At 44.1% G+C, this 19,917-nt stretch overlaps 1 protein-coding gene across 1 annotated transcript in view; it reads right to left on the bottom strand.

Annotated features, from left to right (window-relative positions):
* Positions 1-19,917, bottom strand: part of SAMSN1 (SAM domain, SH3 domain and nuclear localization signals 1) — an 88,748-nt gene that overhangs the window by 53,108 nt on the left and 15,723 nt on the right. The window contains exons 4-5 of the mRNA XM_030579976.1: positions 11,145-11,271; positions 8,556-8,932 (exon numbers count right to left, since the gene is read on the bottom strand). Of these exons, the coding sequence (XP_030435836.1) occupies positions 8,556-8,932; positions 11,145-11,271 (504 nt within the window). The remainder of the gene's footprint in view (positions 1-8,555; positions 8,933-11,144; positions 11,272-19,917) is intronic.

Raw genomic sequence — 19,917 nt, 5'->3', positions numbered from 1 at the left:
GGAAGCTTTCGACTTCCTAAAATAAATTTTGCAGCACAACTGCATCTGTTTTTTTCTGTTTGTTCATTACTGGATGCCCTGCACCCACTACAATGACCTGGAGGATAATGATTGAGTCACTGGTCACCACAAGGTAGCCAGGGGCCCACATCAGAACTTAACCAATAGGTAGCACCTAGAAGAACCATTATGAGCAGGAACAGTAAGTATGCACTCCTATAGTGTCAGTCCCAGGATATTACAGAGACAAGAAGAGTGAGGTAATATCTTTTATTGGAACAACTTCTGTTGGTGTTGACAAGCTTTCCAACTTACACAGAGCCCTTCTTCAGGTCTGGGACATGTACTTAGGCCTTGTCTACACTGCCACTTTACAGCACTGAAACTTTCTTCTTCAGGGGTGTGAAAAAACACACCCCAAGCAATTCAAGTTTCAGCGCTGAAAAGTGGCAGTGTAGACAGTGCACCAGCGCTGGTAGCTACTCCCCTCATGGGGGTGGTTTTTTTTACAATGCTTGAGAGCTCTCTCCCAGCACTGATGCCATGACTACACAGCCACGTTAGAGCACTGCTTTACGTTGTTAGTGAGAGAGTGCCACAGATAACAATTTGTTCCATCTTATATTTAACACATATTGCAAGGGACCATTCAAGGTGAAGTGGCCAATTAACACCTCTCCAGTCACGGGGGTGGGGGAGGGGGAAGGAGAAAAAGCTTGTAGGGTGGGGTGGAGGGGCGCTCTGGTGTTTAGTGTGTTACTAATTGTTGTAATCAGCCATAAATCCAATGTTTCTGTTCAGTCCATGGTTTTTAGCATCTAGCAGAGTTATGAATTTAAGCTCTCAGGTTTGTCTTTTGAAAGTGTTATGCAGCTTTCCTTTGAGGATGAGGACTGAAAAGTCAGATATAGAGTGATCGCTTTGTGAAGTGTTCAGCCACAGGTGATGTGGTGTCTTTGTCTTATCATTTTTCTGTGAGAGTTCATTTGAGAGTGTATTGATTGTCTGGTTTCACCCACATAGTTGTTATTGGGGCACATAGTGTATTGGATGTTGTGATAGGTTTGTGTAGGACTCATGGATCTTGAAAGGTGTGTTGTGGGTCATTGTAGCAGCAGTGATACGTATACCGGTTTTGCATCATGGACAAAAGTGACAGACAGGAGACAATGCCAGAGTGCAAGTAAAAAACTGGAGGAACCAGCCAAGAACTTGCTGTGGGCAGGCAGAGCCAGGAAGAAGAGCACGATGGCAGCTGAAGTCTGGGAGAGCCAGGCCAAGGTAGTGGCCATGAGCAGAGCTGAGAAGGAAAGCAGGTCAGTAGGGAAACAGCTGTGCAATTACAGGCTCAGGAGAGATGCTGGGAAGTGGCCAAAGTGACCTGTAGAACTGGTCCTGGGAGAAGAAAGGCCAGAGGTTGCCAGAGGTGTGAAGGAGGGAAAGCAGCCTCAAAATTTGGGAAATCCAGTCTATAGTATCAGGGGAAAATGTATGAAGTGTCCTTTCAAGTTAATCATATAATAAAATAATAACAAAATCTATTTCTTATGTAGCACTTTTCATTTATATATCTCAAAGTATATTACAAAGGAGATAATAATACTTAGCACTTATTTAGCACCTTCCAGCTGTAGATCTCAAAGCACCTTGGGAAAGGGTGGATAAACATAATTATTCTCATTTTGCAGATGGGGAAGAATAAGCCACTGTTGTAATAACAGAGATCTAATAAATTTACCCAAGTTGTGGGAAAAGGAATACAAAAACTTTCTAAAAGAGATTATGTGACTTATACAGCAGCTCAATGGGGAACAGAACTCAAATCTTCTGCATCCCAGGCAACTGTTTTACACAATGGACAACACCATCTTTCACAACAATGTACTTGGTATGTGTGACACTCTGTACTTCAAAGTAGCACCCCGGAACCCCCATAGTAACTACTGGCATACAGTTATGCTGTATTTTATACAAACTATGCCTTATATATATAAATATTACTGAAATATATTGTGAGATCAGGAACACCCACAAGCCAGCCATTCAGCTGCATCAAAGGAGTAGCCATCAATAGCCAGACAGGTGATTAATAGCTCATCAATACATAATCCACTATCCTAGAAATTTCTCGGAGAAGGCACGAACATTGTGGGGGCGGACTAACCCACTTCGCAACAAATATATTTCCAGCAAGCTTGAAGAAAGCATAAAAGAGAAGTGATATCATCACTTGGCCTCACTCCTCCCCCTCCCTCGCCCCCTCATCTCAACACCCAGAAACACATCTGGAGGACAAAGAGTTTAAATTAGGGAAGTTTGGTCCCAGGCTGGAAAAGAGTCCCAGTCTGTATACTGAGAAACTGTAACCTGCTTGTACCAAATGTCAGGGTGAGAAAAGCTGTATAATTTAACTCTTGCATAGACTAAAAGTTTAGGATTAAGAATGAATGTTTCTATCTTTATTTCCTAAGGTAACAAAGTTTGACCTTTAAATCTATCATTTATAATCACTTCAAATCTATCTTTCTGTAGATAATAAATCTGTTTTATATTTTACCTAAAACAGTGTCTTCTTGCTGAAGTGCTTGAGAAATCTCAGCTCAGTTTACGAAGGCTGGCGTATGTCCTCTCCACGAGGGAGAGGCAGCCTGGGTAATGAACTTATATTGGCCAGACTTCTGACCAGGGCAAGGTACAGTTCTGGGGTGCCAGGCTGGGGGGTTGGGGGAATTGCCAGGTGTCTCTTTATTTGTTCATGAGTAGCTGGGAGGTCATTCATGTAACATAGTTGGGTATGTCCCTACCTTTGGATGGCTGTGTAAAGCCTGGTCTAAACTACATGTTTATACCAAATTTAGCAGCATTAAACAGATTTAACCCTGCACCCGTCCACACAATGAAGCCCTTTATCGATATAAAGGGCTCTTAAAACCGATTTCTGTACTCCTCCCTGATGAGGGGAGTAGCGCTGAAATCGGTATTGTCATGTTGGGTTAGGGTTAGTGTGGCCACAATTCGACGGTATTGGCCTCTGGGTGGTATCCCACAGTGCACTATTGTGACTGCTCTGGAAAGCCATCTGAACTCAGATGCACTGGCCAGGTAGACAGGAAAAGCCCCGCAAACTTTTGAATTTCATTTCCTGTTTGCCCAGCGTGGAGCGCTGATCAGCACGAACTGTACGGGAGATACTGGATCTGATCGCTTTATGGGGAGACAAATCTGTTCTATCAGAGCTCCGTTACAGAAGACGAAATGCCAAAGCATTTGAAAAAATCTCCAGACAGAGGCCACAGCAGGGACTCAACACAGTGCTGCGTGACAAGCGTAACGGAAAGCCAAAGAATCAAATGGACACTCATGGAGGGAGGGAGGGGGGACTGAGGACTCCAGCTATCCCACAGTCCCCGTAGTCTCCGAAAAGCATTTGCATTCTTGGCTGAGCTCCCAATGCCTGAAGGGTCAAAAACATTGTCCCAGCTGGTTCAGGGTATATCTCGTCAATTTACTCCCCTCTCCCCCATGAAAGAAAAAGGAAAAATAAATCTTTTCTCACCTTTTTTCAATGTCACTCTATGTCTACTGCATGCTGCTGGTAGACGCGGTGCTGCGGCGCTGAACAGCAGCATCCCTTCCCCTTACTTTCCTGATGGTAGACAGTACAAAATGGTGGAAAACCGTCCTCATCATCCCTTGAGTGCTCCTGGCTGGCCTCGGTGAGGTTGGCCAGGGGCACCTGGACAACAATGGGAATGACTCCTGGTCATTCCCAAAAGATGGTGCAAAAGGATTGAAAACCATCCTCATCATAGCAACTGGGGGCTGAGCTCCATCAGCCCCCACCTTTCATGTCTAATGAAGAACCTGTTCTGCCTGGACTATCATAGCAGCGGGAGGCTGCTGCCTCCTCATTTTATCTCACTAAAAAGTCACTGTTTCTTATTCCTGCATTCTTTATTACTTCATCACACAAATGGGGGGGGGACACTGCCATGGTAGCCCAGGAGGGTTGGGGAAAGAGGGAAGCAACCGGTGGGGTTGTTGCAGGGGCGCCCTCTAGAATGGCATCATCATTTCTGGGGGATCTCTGGGGCTCTGACCCGGACCAGCTGTGCTCTCTGGTTCTCTAGTACACTTGCCTCGTATTCTAGGCAGGACTGACTCTATTTTTAGACAAAACATAAAGAAGGGAATGACTTGGGGAGTCATTCCCATTTTTGTCCATGTGCCCCCGGCCAACCTCAGCGAGACCAGCCAGGGGCAACCATGACAGCAGCAGATGGTACAAAAGGACTGATAACCATCATCACCAATTTCCAATTGCAGACGGTGCTATAGCTGCTAACTGTCTCCGCTATCTTGCAAAGGCAAATGAATGCTGCTGTTAGCACTGCAGTACCGTGTCTGTTAGTAGCATCCAGTACACATAAGGTGACAGTGACAAAAGGCTAAATGGGCTGCATGATTGCCATGCTATGGCAACTGCCAGGGCAATCCAGGGCAAAAGGGCATGAAAAGATTGTCTGCTGTTGCTGTCATGGAGGAAGGATTGAGTGACAACATTTACCCAGAATCACCTGCAACACTGTTTTTGCATGGGGATCTCAACCCAGAATTCCAATGGGCGGGGGAGACTGCGGGAACTATGGGATAGCTACGGGATGGCTACCCACAGTGCAACACTCCAGAAATCGACGCTAGCCTCGGTACATGGATGCACACTGCCGAAATAATGTGCTTAGTGTGGCTGCGTGTACTCAACTTTATACAATCTGTTTTTAAAAAACGGTTTATGTAAAATCGGAATAATCCCGTAGTGTAGACATACCCTAAGTGTAGTGCCTGTCAGAGGCTTGTAACTTGACATCAGCATCACAGTGTGAGGGCCAGTCCATGTTGGTGGGAAAGCAGAGTCAGCAGTCCCACAGTCCAGGTTTAACCCCGGGGACCCGGTCACAGCCATACAGCTGTCTGAAAACTTCTGGTCTACCATAATACTCATGATAGCACCCCACATGATGATCCATTACCATGTCTTATAAAGGTTACTAAGAATATATTAGTATCGCAAGTGTGACATTAGAAGGATATACTTCAAAGAAATACCTGGGATATTGTTTTGTCCAAGTCCAAGATCAAAATGCTTCTATAAATAAATAAATAGTATAACATATTTTGTAAAGCAATTATTTTATCCTGTATTGAATACAGTGTATGGGACTATGTTAAAAAAATACCAAACAATAAAACTTTTGTTTTTTTTAAAAAACTGGAGATTAGCCATAGTGCTATGATCATTGCTTTCCGGATGTGGCACTTCTAAGTAGACTATTGCCCTGTCTGGATAGCAAGATTTCTAAATTATAGATAGCACAAGAAGAGTTTCTAGTAATCCACAAAGTGTTAAGAAAAGTCTAAGCCACAAACAACTGACGTAGTCTTTTACTGGTGAAATAGCTTGAGAAAGAGTGAGAGATCAAAAAAAAGGAACTACCACCCTCATAAAGGTTAAGTGATTATTAAGCTGGCATCTGATCATTATTTCCCCCTGTTTTTCTGCTGACACTTAACATTACAATGTTTTACACTGGGCTGTACCACTCATTTCTCTACTTGACACACTTTGAAGTAGTGTTGCGTGCAGCAAAGTAGTTTCTGTGTCTATAGGTACCTTTTAATTTTTGCAGAATCATTCAGTACATCTTCTAAGTATATTAAACTTTCTCTTAAGGAGGAAGAATAATAGATCCTATGAATAACATCTTTCTGGGACGCACGCTGATATCAATAATTGCACACAAAAACCATTTGAGATTCCAAAAAGCTACAAAAGTGGTCTGTTGTCCCCAGCAAAATTTAGCTCTATTTCCCATTATAGTTTCAATGGAAAAACAATGCAGAAAAACACTCTGTGTCTACGTTAACTCATGTGGAAGAGGCACAGATGATGCTTTAGCTATAGACTGATAATGAAGCTATTCATCCATGGGGTTGTATATTACGTTGTTACAGAACTGAAATCTGAAAGTGCTCTGATGCTACATAATGACCCTTCATATAATAATAAAGTTGGAGACTCTACATGAGATCCCAGTTCTCTCTCTCTCTCCCTCTGACACCCACAGAGGAAAGAATCGGAGCAAGGCATGCTTCTACTATGGACTGAATTAGGAAGGACGTGGGAAAGTTTAGCTAGAGGAGTTTGAGGGGTTCCACGTGGTTGGGGTTTCTCTATGATTTAGTGGTTGTGAGAGATCTCGATGGATAGAATGAGTCAGTGAGGTGCAGATTTGCCGTGACAGAAGATGAGTACCCTTTGTTGTCAGTCCTAGAGTTGCTTATTCTGGCACCCAGTCGTAGCACTTTGAAGGCCATCTTAAAATGGCTGAGAAGATATAACAATGCTGCCATGTATTGAAGATGAGAAGAATTGGGAAAAGAGGCACTTGATTTTGAAACTTGAGGTAGTGGGTAGGAAGAGACAATGCAGGAGAAGTAGTCAGAAGAGAAAACCTGGAGTGAGTTAGTCTTGGTTCCATTAGGCTTTTTTGTTCCTTATCTCTCAGGAAGGCATCAGATTGAGATTCATGTCTTTCTTTCATGCTGACTAATGAGACCACTGTTTAATTAGGCACCAACCATTCATGATTTAAGTAAAGCGGAAGTCCCTAAGTTTGTGTACATAACCAAGGCGTGGTCGGATGACACTGCATCCAATCTAAAATGTAGGTGCTCTCCCATCCCCAAACTAGATCAGAGACAGCATGTCTATCTGAAATGACTCCTGAAAACTTATTCTTGCATGTAGAGTGTTCCTCTTCCCCTCCTCTTGCCCCATTAAAGCAGGGCACAAACACATCAATTTTAGTACTACAGTTACTTCAGTCTGTCTGTTCCACCTCACACTTGACCAAAGGCAGGAGAATATTAGCCAAGCCAAGCCAATAAAACTAAAATTCCTTAACTATAAATTGAGTTGATGACAATATTTTCAAATAGACTATTTTTACTGTTATAGATGAATCATCAAAATTGTCATCCACTTCATCCCCTAAATCTGATCCCTTCACATGCAAAACAGCCACTTCTGGCGTCTACTGATTCTTGAAAAGCAAAACTGAAAATCTAATCCTTGTAATCTTTTGCTGAGCCGGTTGGTAGAATGCAGACGGATAGAATGAGATGTCTTGCTCTGTTCTATAATCTGAATCAAAAGAGTCTAAACCCACAAAGATAAATTAAAATCAGGGAGAAAACTATTAATTAAGAAAACAGATGGCTCAACAACCACCTCCCGCAACAAAAAAAAGAAATAAAAAACAACTCTTGTTGGCACTTGATCTTGACGCTGGCTGGACAAATCTCACCAGGGTAAAGAATAACACCACCACAGTGTTTGTGTGAAAAGCTAAAGAGAATTTTTTGAAAGGACATTGATGTTTCCACCGTATGTTCATATTAAGTGAGGCTTGTCCACAGCATTCCCCACAAAAAAATGTATTGAAGGCAAAATGGGAAAACCTCACATTGTCTTCAATATTATCCAAAACAAGGCTGAAGTCTTTGCTCTAACTTTTCAGTTACCTGGGTATCCCTCTGGCCACTGCACCAGCTGATGGAACAGCAGCCTCTGCTCCCTCAGAGTTGCACTCACTGCACACTGAGAACCAGACTCTACCACGAGTACAATAAAAGTAAATTTGCATGGCACAGTGAGGGTTAGAGGCCACTGTTTGGCTCTTCCCAGCACCTCTTTTGGAAAATAGTAGCTCAGTAGATGCTAGCAGGGAACAATCTCTACTCTGTGGAAAATGCAGGAGCTGAAATTTGAGCAGTGAAGGGAAGGGAAGGGAAGGCTCCCTGCACCATCCCATTCCCATGCAATCCAGGCACATTCTGGGCCTTTGAAGTCTTAAACGACCCTTAAAACAATTTTTAAAAAGCTTATTCCAAATGGAGATCAAACTCTGTGTCTCTAGCACTGGCTGCATGAATCCCTGAGAGCCACAAAATTTCCTCAAAATCAAGTCCCTCCTGATACAAAGGGCACAATCATTATCACTGGTAAATGCACCGCTTGCTGATATTCCTCTGGATAGAATTTTGGAGCTCATTACCAGTATCACAGTGACTGCTAAGGGCCTGACCCAAAGCCCATTAAGTCAATAGAAAGGCACCCATTGACTTCAGTGGGCTTTGGATTATGCCTTACGAGAATGTCTAAAGAACCCAATATACTGTTGTACAGACATATAAAAAGATCCTAAGTTTAAACACCCTGGTAGATCACACAGTGGTGTAAAATATTAAAATGCTATACCATTGGTATTTATGTAGTTGCAAGTTGTATATCCTGGACCAAATCCAAACTTGGTGTAAGTGGGCATAACTCAAATGGAGTTCACCTGTTCACACCAGATCTGGATCTGAGCTTTTGAATTTCCCCTCTCATTATTTCACTTTTGATAATCAGGTGCTAAATTCTAGTGACCCTTACGCTGATGTTCAATAAGTTTCCACTGCTGACATATTTAACGGCAAAGGAAACCACTTACCCATGAATATGGAAGATCCACATCAGTGACAGAGCAAGTAAGATGCGGATGATGAGAACAACAAGTACAATTTTCCCATTTTTCTATTTTTGAGATCACAAAATCACATGGGCAGAGCTGATTATTGGGAAAAGGCTTCCAGTCACTCCATAGCTGAAATTCAGTTTCCGAATGGATGGAAATATTTCCTATATTGCTCAGTCTGGAAGTATAAGATCTTCCCAACGAAGCAGAAATAAAATCTGCTCTAGTCTCAGTTTCTTCCTTTCGCCTAGCATTGTCTTTCCAGACCTTTTTTTCCTGGGACTTGGTTAGTTTCATGCAGGAAATCAGTGCTTCCTCCTCCTCTTCAGAGAGACAGGAGTCTTGAGGTGGATCTTTAAAAATTGAAAAGATTTTCTTTTTACAACATGTTGCATTTGCAGTCAGAATGTTTGCTACCATTTGAAATCTTGCCTAATGAGTTGTATATACTGAAAGCAATCAAAAACTCTATAAACTCAAAGAATAATGGCAATTAGAGAGATGGAAAAGACCAATTAATAGGTCAACGACTCTATCCTCTAGAACCAAAGCAGGATTTATTTTCCATTTGATAAAATGTCTTGCTGCTCCCTCAGAAGCCTGGAGAATTTTACTGGTTCCCCAGGGCATTATAATGGTAATTTCTGCATTTAATATGATGACTTCATTAAACAAACATCATTATGATACAATACTCACACAATGCATGAGTTTGGTTTAGGGGACTAATTGACAAGAGCCCAGAATATTTTCCTGAATAATTCACCTACTCATAGTCTATGCATGGAAATCTCAAAGTAGCTGCTGAACCCTGAATCTCCTCATGTGGTTTCACTGCATCACTGATCCGGCTGGGGCAGCAGTTCATTAAATGGTCTCAACTTATTTTGCTGGGATTAGTTTAAAAATAACCCTATGCATAAATGCACCATATGTCTGTGCTAATGCTTGCACTTTAGACAAAGAACGGCTACACAATCTGATCGGTGATCTGGTGAAAGCACTTGGAAATAACCCGAGTTCAGCATCAGCTTTAGAATACCTGCTTGGCATCAACTTTGGGATACTCCAAGCAATCAGGTGTGTTGCAACAATAACCTACTTTTTGTGCCACAGATTGTTGTGTTCTCTAGCGCCTCCTACTGTCATTGACTCAAGGACTGATAAACATCATCTTTTCTTCTGTGCATTTTGCCTTCTTCATGTAAAGTGTGAGATTGTCATGAACAGATAGTAAGAGTTAATAGAACAGAAGTACTTCATATCTCTTTTGCCTGGAAAGGGTTAAGAAGATCAGTTAGCCTGGCTGCCACCTGACCAGAGGACCAATCAGGGGACAGGGTACTTTCAAATCTCGAGGGAGGGAAGTTTTTGTGTGTGCTGTTAGATTTTGGTTGTTGTTCACTCTGGGGGCTCAGAGGAACCAGACGTGCAACCAGGTTTCTCTCCAGTCTCTCCGATACAGGCTCTTATAAGTTCAGACTAGTGAGTACTAGGTAGATAAAGCGAGTTAGGCTTATGTTTGTTTTCTTTATTTGCAAATGTGTATTTGGCTGGAAGGAGTTCAAATTTGTATTTTGCTAAAAGGATTTTAATATGTACTAGTATACTTAGGCTGGGAGGGTATTCCCAGTGTCTATAGCTGAAAGACCTGTAACATATTCCATCTTAAATTTACAAAGATAATTTTTACTGTTTTTTCTTTCTTTAATTAAAAGCTTTTCTTGTTTAAGAACCTGATTGTTTTTTTTATTCTGGTGAGACCCCAGAGGACTGGGTCTGGATCTACCAGGGAATTGATGGGGAGAAAGGAGGGAAGGGGGAGAGAAAGGTTATTTTCTCTCTGTGTTAGGATTACTTTCTCTCTCAGGGAGAGTCTGGGAGGGAGAGAGAGAAGGAGGGGAGAAGGTGAATTTTCCTCTCTGTTTTAAGATTCAAGGAGTTTGAATCACAGTAATCTTCCAGGATAACCCAGGGAGGGGAAGCCTGGGAGAGGCAATGGTGAGGAAGAGGGTTTACTTTCCTTGTATTAAGATCCAGAGGGTCTGGGTCTTGGGGGTCCCCGTACAAGGTGCTGGGGGGACCAGAGTGTACCAGGCACTGGAATTCCTGGTTGGTGGCAGCGCTACAAGTACAAAGCTGGTAATTGAGCTTAGAGGAATGCATGCTGGTACCCCATCTTTTGGACGCTAAGGTTCAAAGTGGGGAATTATACCATGACAGAGATAAAGCTGAGAAACTTGACAAAAAACACAATGGCCCCAAGATGAAAGCCTGAGTGTTCTATTCCGCTATTTAGGACAACTCCCCCTCAGTTGCAAGAAACAGTATTTATTACTAAATATAAACTGATGTAATGGGAAATAATTTTCCACATATCACCTTTGTTATGCTATCATGGCAGTGCAGTCACATTTGGTATGGCATCTAAGTTGTTGAAAGGGGCATCTAGAGTGACTTTGAATGAAGCCCAGCCTAGATCAAAGCAAGATCATTTATACCTTTGTTCAGTAAAGTGACATTTTCCAAATGTGTGCGAGTACACTAAAATGGCTCTTTACTTACTGAGAGGTATCAAAACATGTTTGACATCATCCAAACTATGTATACTGGTTTTCTTGGTTCGGACCAATTTCTGCAATCGTTTTAATGTTCCCATTGATTCAGCTTTATTATTGTCTGATTCTGGAACCTAATTGAAAAACAAAATAAAAATGAGAATAAATAATAAACATTATAATGTACTACACAGGTGTTCTATTGTTTATTTTGAGATGCAAGGAAGTTCAGCATCATAGTCAAGGACTTTGGATCAGTGAACAAGATGAGGATTAATCATCTCTGCAATGGCTTTGGAAGGCGAGTCTCAAGCGGCACGTTTGAGGTCACGTATATCATGACAAGAGGGCAACCTGAGAAAAAACTTCACAGGAAAATCAGGAGACCCATCAGTCCTAGATCTGTGTGCATGCTGCTCACCTTCATGGTTCCCAAATATCACAGCCCTCAAATTACATGTGATGATTCTGAATGGTGTGGAAATGTCCACAAAACTAATGAATATCACCAGGCAAAAGCATTTGCTTTTGAAACCACAATTCAAGTAAGAATTTAAGGATGAGCTTAAAATCTTTCCCTATTCAGGACAGCACTTAAGCATGTGCTCAACTTTTAACATATGCTTATATCTCAACTCTGTTGAGCCACTGGACTTGTGCTTAAGTGCTGTCCTGAATAGGGATGTTTCCCTAAACTGAGGCTTTTCTTCTCTTCCTAGCTTAAATTCAAATCATCCAGACAATAAGATGTTTAGTGGGCATTTTCCAACATCACAAAACTATCACAACACTCTATTAGGTACAAACAATCCTCCAGAAGTTTGGAGTTTAGGTTCCAAAGGCTTCTAGTATTAAGTAACACCTCTATGTGTGTAAAACTATTAGAGAGTTTGGATTTAAACAGTATTTATTAATATAAATGGCTATATTATTATATAATGTAGCCATAGAGTGGCTTGAACGTAGTGCATTTCGAGAGCCAGGAACTCTTGAGTTCTATTCCCAGCTGCAACTTTCTCCTTGGAGTTGGATGCAGAAATTCTCTGTTTCAGTAGCAAGCAAGCTGTTTCCCATGGTCAAATGTCACCTGTGGTAACTGCCTTTCAGTGGAAACCAGCAAACATAAATAAATAAAAGGAATAAAACTGAAAGGTTGTGTTTTACAATGGTGGATTTTGGCACAATGCTAACTATGATCTTCTAATTAAATGCATATTCACTGCTGATGTAAATGGATCTAGCTCCATTGACTTCAGTGGAGTGCCTCCCATTTACACCAGCTGAGAATTTAGTCTAATATGTCAACATCTCTTCTGTAATATTACAAACAGGGCCGCTGGGGGAAGGGGGGACAAGTGGGGCAATTTGCCCCAGGCCCCACAGGGGACCCCATGAGAATGCTCTGGCCCTGGACCCACCTCCGCCTTCCCCAATCCCCCAGTGCCTCAGTGCACCGCGTCCAGGAGTGGCCCTGGACAGAGTTAAAGCAGCATGGCTCTGGCAGGGCATGAGCTCTTCCCCGCTCAGAGCCGCATGGTAAAGGGGTGGGGCTGCGTGCTGCGGTCCCGCTGAAGCCAGGCCGCTGCTGCACTGTCCAGGGGCCAGAGCAGCTCCTGAAGGCGGCGTGCTGAGGCTCAGAGAGGGGGGGAGAGCTGGGGGTAACCCAGGAGCAGTCCTGGACAGAGGTTAAGAAGCGTGGCTCCTGTGGGGCCTGAGCTCCTCCCTGCTTGGAGCCGCGTGGTAAGGGGGCAGGGCTGCGAGCTCGTGGCTGACAGGCAGGAGCTCAGGCCCTGCTAGAGCCATGCTGCTGCAGTGCTGTCCAAGGCCGCTCCTGGACATGGCATGCTGAGCCCCTGGGAGTGGGGGGAAGCAGGGGTAAGCAGCATGGCAGTGGTCAGGGGGCAGGGAACGGGGGGTTGGATTGTGGGCATTCCGGGGGTCTGTCAGGACTCTGCGAGGGTGGAGGTGGATAGGGGTCGGGGCAGTCAGGGAACAGGAGGGGTTGATGGGGGGTGGGGTCCTGGGGTGGTGGTTGGGGAAGGAGTCTCGGGTGGTCGGTGAGGAGACAAGGAGCAGGATGGGTCAGGGATTCTGAGGGGGGCAGTCGAGGGGCAGGAAGTGGATGGAGGTCAGATAAGGGGCAGGACCAGGCAGTTTGGGGAGGCACAGCCTTCCCTACCCTAAAGCTCATTCAGCAGTTTAAGGCTTTCAGACAGCTATTTAACACAAAGAATCAAGCTGTTATCTTTTCCATGGGGGAGGGATCACATGAGAAGACCAATAGCCTACACCATCTACCTCCTTCCCAACCCTACCAAGGGAGACCCCCCGCATCCCCTGCATTCCCCTGCTCCAGAGGTTCTTCAGGTAATTCAGTCATTCTCAAACTTTTATACTGGTGATCCCTTTCACATAGCAAACCTATGAGTGTGACCCCCCCTTATAAACACTTTTAAATATATTTAACACTATTATAAATGCTGGAGGCAAAATGGGGTTTGAGGTGGAGGTTGACAGCTCACGACCCTCAGTAATAACCTTGTGACTCCCTGAGGGGTCCCGACCCGCAGTTTGAGAACCCCTGGATTAATTTAATTTTAGCACCCTGTGTCCATTCACATGCATGTGCTAATTTGAGCATTTCGGTTTTCACAACATAGGCTCATCCCAGATTCTGGAACAAGCTCAAATGCTCAGTTTGTGGAGTATGTACATAAGCTATACTAAAGACAAACCCACAGTAACTGTCTCCAGTTTGTGAGGGACACTGTGGAACCAGTCTCTAGGAAACAGATATATTCATAGAGGTTAAGTCCATTAATGGCTATTAGCCAGGATAGGTAAGGAATGGTGTCCCTAGCCTCTGTTTGTCAAAGGGCAGAGATGGATGGCAGAAGAGAGATCACTTGATTATTACCTGTTAGGTTCACTCCCTCTGGGGCACTTGGCATTGGCCATTGTCGGTAGATAAGATGGGCTGGATGGACCTTTGGTCTGACCCAGTATGGCCGTTCTTATGTTCTTATGTTCTAAGCTAAATGAACCCAAAGTTATGGAGACAGATATGAGTCAAGGAAACCAGCAGAGTATCAGAAACCTGGAAAAATCTCTGACTGGATGGGCTCAGGCGTTTGGTCACAAGCTGAGGTGTTTCAAAAGTTTTGGATTATCTTTAAGCAGAAATTTTATTGGTTCTTTAAACAAACACAGCAAGCAGCAAATATTTGGCCACACGCTTCTGAAACCCCAAACCATGTTCAAGTTTTGGCAGACTAATTTCAGCTTTTCAATTAAAAAAAACTACAAAAAATTTTGAAGGAAAGTAGACATTGTCCGTGATTTTTTTCTGCTTTTTAAAAACCCCTAGTTTTCGATCCCAAAAAAAGTTTTGACAGCATATATTTGTCCAAACCTTTTAATGAGCTTTAGTGCCTTTTTGCACTAGGCGATGCTGAGAACCAGTGATACCTTGTAAAAGTGACTTGAAAAGAAGTTCTCAAAACTGGGTTTGTGCTGAGATGCGGAAGTTTTTAAATGTCTATTTTTCCAAGGGCTGCCCGGGCGGGGGTGAGAGGGCAAAGGGGAAGTGGGGCAATTTGCCTCAGGCCCCACAAGACCCCCCACGAGAATATAGTATTCTATAGTATTGCAACTTTTTTTATGGAAGGGGTCCCTGAAATTGCTTTGCCCCAGGTCCCCTGAATCCTCTGGGCAGCCCTGATTACAAATGATTAATTGCCAATGCTGATGTTATCAGCAAATAATTCACAGACCTTGTTGCACTCTCCTCACCAATTAAGTCACACATCGAAGTTCCTTCCTGCTTCCTCATATGCATAATCCTCGACGCCAAGACAAAGACAGAAGAGGAGGTCGGGTCTGCATTATTTCTGCCAGCACAGTCTAATTAATGCACACTGGTAGGTTACGTAAGCATTAAGCTTGAGAGATTCGGCATGCCTTCAGCTCTCACTTTGGTGAAGGAAATGTAGGATGAGGCACTTCCGGAGCACAAGCATTCACACAGTACAGAGTAGCATCCAACAACAGCCATCATAAAGTAGGCACAACATACACTCATTTCAGATTTCAAAAATACTGCTCAATGGATCAACCTCACAATGCTTGTCAATAGAGATTTCCACACTTCGGATGCCAGCAGTTCAGATATTGGTGTATTGAGCCCTGAAACTGCTGCAAGCAGAAATAAACACTCACTAAATGTGCAGCGGAAAGGCAAATGCTGTTTTTAAGGAAGGCACTGCATTGTGACTTTGTTTCACTGTCTTGCTGGAACAATAGTGGCCATTTGCAAACCCACAAAGTACTAAATCCTAAGCAAGTTCTCATCAAAGTTGATTTCCAACCTAAACTATAGCCCTTGCAGTGCACAAGTTGCATGGAATTTATAAGAAATGGACAGGGCTAAAAGACTGAAAAAAATAATGGAGAAAAATTATAAAATAAATAGGCTCTTGAGATGTCATAGAATAGTTGAATTGTGGTGAACCAAGCATAACTCAGATAAATATTTCATCAGAACACTCTTGAAAGATTAAACAAGTTTCAATATTTGCGCATTCTATATAATTTAGGCATTAGAAGACAGCTCCCTAGCACTAGAGTAGCTCCCTTGACTTCAGTGGAACTATGTTGGCGTACTCCAGCTGAGAACCCAGCCCTAGAGCCTCCTGTGAGAAATACAGCGAGAAGTCCAAAACTTTGGACCTGAGTTCTCAGTGCAAGTCTTTGGCTGAATCCAAGCACCTGGCAGGTTCTGAGTCAGATTTCAAAGCCCCCACAGCTCAAGTATGTTCAGATTCAGGTTCTGGTTCACAACAGAGCAGAAATATGGGATTTAATTCTCTCACTGTCTGGGACCTCATGAAGCTACTTTGCAAAGCATGTGCCAAAGGGACGGCAAAATGTTAACACTGGTGTGCAAGTGAAGAACTCTGTTAAGCACCCACTTTGCACAGGTGTCAATGACTACACAAGGGCAGTGCAGAATCAGGCCCATGAATTTTTGATCTGGGGTTCTGATCTGGGATTTATGTTTAGGAAACATCAAGATCAAATGGCACATAATCTACTCAGATAATTTTACTAATGGATAAAGTGCAATCCTCTTTTGTTTTGTGTTTTTAAAAAGCACTTATTGGGGAGTGTCTAATGTTAGTGAAATGTAATAATAAACAAAATAGCTATCTTGTATGGACACAGATAACCTTGTAATATCTATTAGTGGCAGGGGAGCTTTTAGAAGATCTGGAGTTTTGCTTTGACTAAGCCTCCAAATCCAAATCCAAATGTTTGACTGCTTATCCTAACATAGCTGAATTGCTTCAGTCTAGAAATTACACTGAAGTGGAGTCCCTACCCTACTACTAGATTGAATCTTGGTAGCATTCAAGCTCCAACCCATCACCCTGATGGCCCAGATAGCTTGATCAAGCTAGAGATTATTGTGCATGCTCAGGTGTTGGGTGAGGAGTAACTTAAATTATACCGGGAGTTAACTATGCTGCCAAAGCCCTGAATCTCATGAGAGTTGGCTATTCTGTAAGATTTCTAATGCTTACTTGTTCCAGATGAGTGGGCAAGTGTCACAAGAACAGCCATCTCATGGCTGTTTTTTATAATTTCATTGTAACACTCAGCCACCACCACCAAGTGAAGGTGTGAAAAAAATGTTAAAAGTTTTTATTCTAGTATCAGGCAAAGATTCTACTGGGTACTTATTTTAAGTAAGAATCAGCATCCCAGGTAGTCTTGGGATTGCTGAAACAAGAACTACCTGTTCTACTGGCTCTGATGATAATGCAACCTGATCTTGAGGAAGAATCTTTTCTGCATTTCCTCTCCCTAAAACTAGGATAATAGTTAACAGAGAGCACTGGGTGAATACTGAAAAACAGTGTTCATAATCAGATGTTTGAATTTCAAACAGCTGTTCACTTCAATCACATTTGGGACTCCTTTTAGTCTCTGTTCCCATACTCTGGATGAGTATTTGTTTGCACAAACATTGGGGAATGGCTTTTCCTGAGGTGCTTCCTGCTGGTCATCCTCAGAAATTAGCTCTTTGACCCAGGAGTGCCCTCTACAGGCCGGTGATCCGCTTGCTGTTGGCTCCTGTGTCCCTCCCAGGACCCTAGTACTCTTACCTCAGGGTTCTGCCTCCTGCAGAACCCAGCAGTCTTACTGGGTTTCCCCACCTCCTATCCCCGCATCGCCTCAGTCATGACTACTGCCAATCTCTGTTTAGCCCCCATGCCCAGGGGCAGACTGCAGTCTATCAGCCAATCATCACAGGCAACAAGGGGTTTGGACTGGCTGCCATTACCTACCCTCCAGCTGCCCCTCTGCAAGCCCAATAGCTAGGAGGCCTAGAGCTAGGCCCTACAGCCTGGGGATTTGCTGGCCTAGGGCTTTCCAGCCCCTAAGGCCTTTCCCCAGCCCTGCCTCCCTCTAGGTCCCCTGGGTGAGTTCCCCAGCAGCCAGGCCTGTCTCCCTCTCAAGTCAGAGAGAGACTGCTGCTTCTGGCTTCCCTGGCCTTCTTATAAGGTCTAGTTGCTCATTTTGGGGCATGGCCCCAGCTTCAGCCACTTCCCCCAATCAGCCGGGGTGTTACTCCCTTGCCCAGCCCCAGCCCTCTGCAGGGCTTTTCCAATGCCTTCCGGGCTGGAGCGGTCACCCCGCTACAGTGACCAATCACATACCACAAATAACTAGTTATGAGTAGTCTAAGTAAACAACCCACCCATTAGCTGAATTTTACTTGCATACACAGTTTGAACACTAATGAATAACACATTTATAAACATTAAAAAGTCTATTCATGAAAAATGTATGAACAGAAAAGGGCTACATTTGGCCTGATAAATTATTCCCAACAAATACATCGGACAGCTCTACTCCCAGAGCTGTTGGGTGGATTAATCGAGTGATAAAACAGCATTTTGAAATAAAAGTGAACAGCACTATCAGCCAGATCCTAACACCCTTACTCACTTTTAATAATACCTATTTTGGGGAGAAGCTACATTGGTTTCAGTCAGATTACTTATGAAGCATGGTATTTCTCAGCATGAATAAGCATGACAGAATCTGGCCTCTGTGATTATTTTCTAACTTAGGGCTTGTCTACATCACAAAGTTGCAGCGCTGGTGAGGGGGTTACAGCGCTGCAACTTAGGAGGTGTACACATCTACAGGGCATCACCAGCGCTGCAACTCCCTGTTTGCAGCGCTGGCCGTATTCCCGTTTTGTCTCGGGTGTAGAGGATACAGCGCTGGTGATCCAGCGCTGGTAATCAAGTGTAGACACTTACCAGCGCTTTTCTTGACCTCCGTGGAATAAGCAGGTATCCCAGCATACCTGAGGAAGCGTCTGGTAATCAAGCAGGTCTCCTTCCCTGGTTTGCTCTCGCGTTCCTCGAACCCCCGTGCAAGCAGGTCTCCTTCCCCGGTTTGCAGGGGGGTTCGGGGAACGCGAGAGCAAACCGCGGCGAAGCTGATCTCCTTCCCCGGTTTGCTCTCACGTTCCCCGAACCCCCGTGCAAGCAGGTCTCCTTCCCTGCGGTTTGCAGGGGGGTTCGGGGAACGCGAGAGCAAACCGCGGCGAAGCTGGTCTCCTTCCCCGGTTTGCTCTCGCGTTCCCCGAACCCCCGTGCAAGCAGGTCTCCTTCCCTGCGGTTTGCAGGGGGGTTCGGGGAACGTGAGAGCAAACCGCGGGGAAGCAGGTCTCCTTCCCTGGTTTGCTCTCGCGTTCCCCGAACCTCCGTGCAAGCAGGTCTCCTTCCCTGCGGTTTGCTCTCGCGTTCCCCGAATCCCCGAGCAAGCAGGTCTCCTTCCCTGCGGTTTGCTCTCGCGTTCCCCAAACCCCCGTGCAAGCAGGTCTCCTTCCCTGCGGTTTGCAGGGGGGTTCGGGGAACGCGAGAGCAAACCGTGGCGAAGCTGGTCTCCTTCCCCGGTTTGCTCTCGCGTTCCCCGAATCCCCGAGCAAGCAGGTCTCCTTCCCTGCGGTTTGCAGGGGGGTTCGGGGAACGCAAGAGCAAACCGCGGCGAAGCTGGTCTCCTTCCCCGGTTTGCTCTCGCGTTCCCCGAACCCCCCTTGAAGCCGCCCAACAGCGCTGCAGTGTGGCCACATCTAACACCACTTGCAGCGCTGGTTGCTGTAAGTGTGGCCACTCTGCAGCGCTGGCCCTATACAGCTGTACTAATACAGCTGTAACAACCAGCGCTGCAAAATTGTAGATGTAGACATACCCTCAGTTTGCAAGTCCCAAATAATTATGCAACTACATAGCAATTATTAGCCTTGCAAAAATGCAAACTAAGCACAACAAGAGTAAATAAACCTGTCTTCCTGTCTGTAGTATTATTATGATCTAACTATGAGAAATATTTTTATAACATTTCTTTGGAAAGTATTGGTAGTTTCCAATGTTGTTCCCAGATGGGCTATAAATATGTGAATTCTATGCTATGATAAAACATTTGCATGGCAAAACTGATTTGCAAAACATGCTGATTTTGTAAATAAAGAAAATTGGGTTAATGTAGTGCTCAGGGAAGTTACTAGAGCAATGGTTAGGAATGATGTAGGCAGTACTGTGAAAAATTCTTTCACATATCCCTGCTCATGAAACTCAACTCTGACCTTTCAATAACCTTGCTATTTTAAGCCTGGGCCTCAACCTTCCATTTGGCCCAGCTAAGCAGGGCTGATGATGAGGGCAACAGATGTGTGGTTCCACGAAGAAAGAACACCTAAC

Source organism: Gopherus evgoodei, chromosome 1 (genome assembly GCF_007399415.2).
Source record: "Gopherus evgoodei ecotype Sinaloan lineage chromosome 1, rGopEvg1_v1.p, whole genome shotgun sequence".
Lineage (NCBI taxonomy): Eukaryota > Metazoa > Chordata > Testudines > Testudinidae > Gopherus > Gopherus evgoodei.
This window is presented reverse-complemented; position numbering and strand designations above follow the sequence as displayed.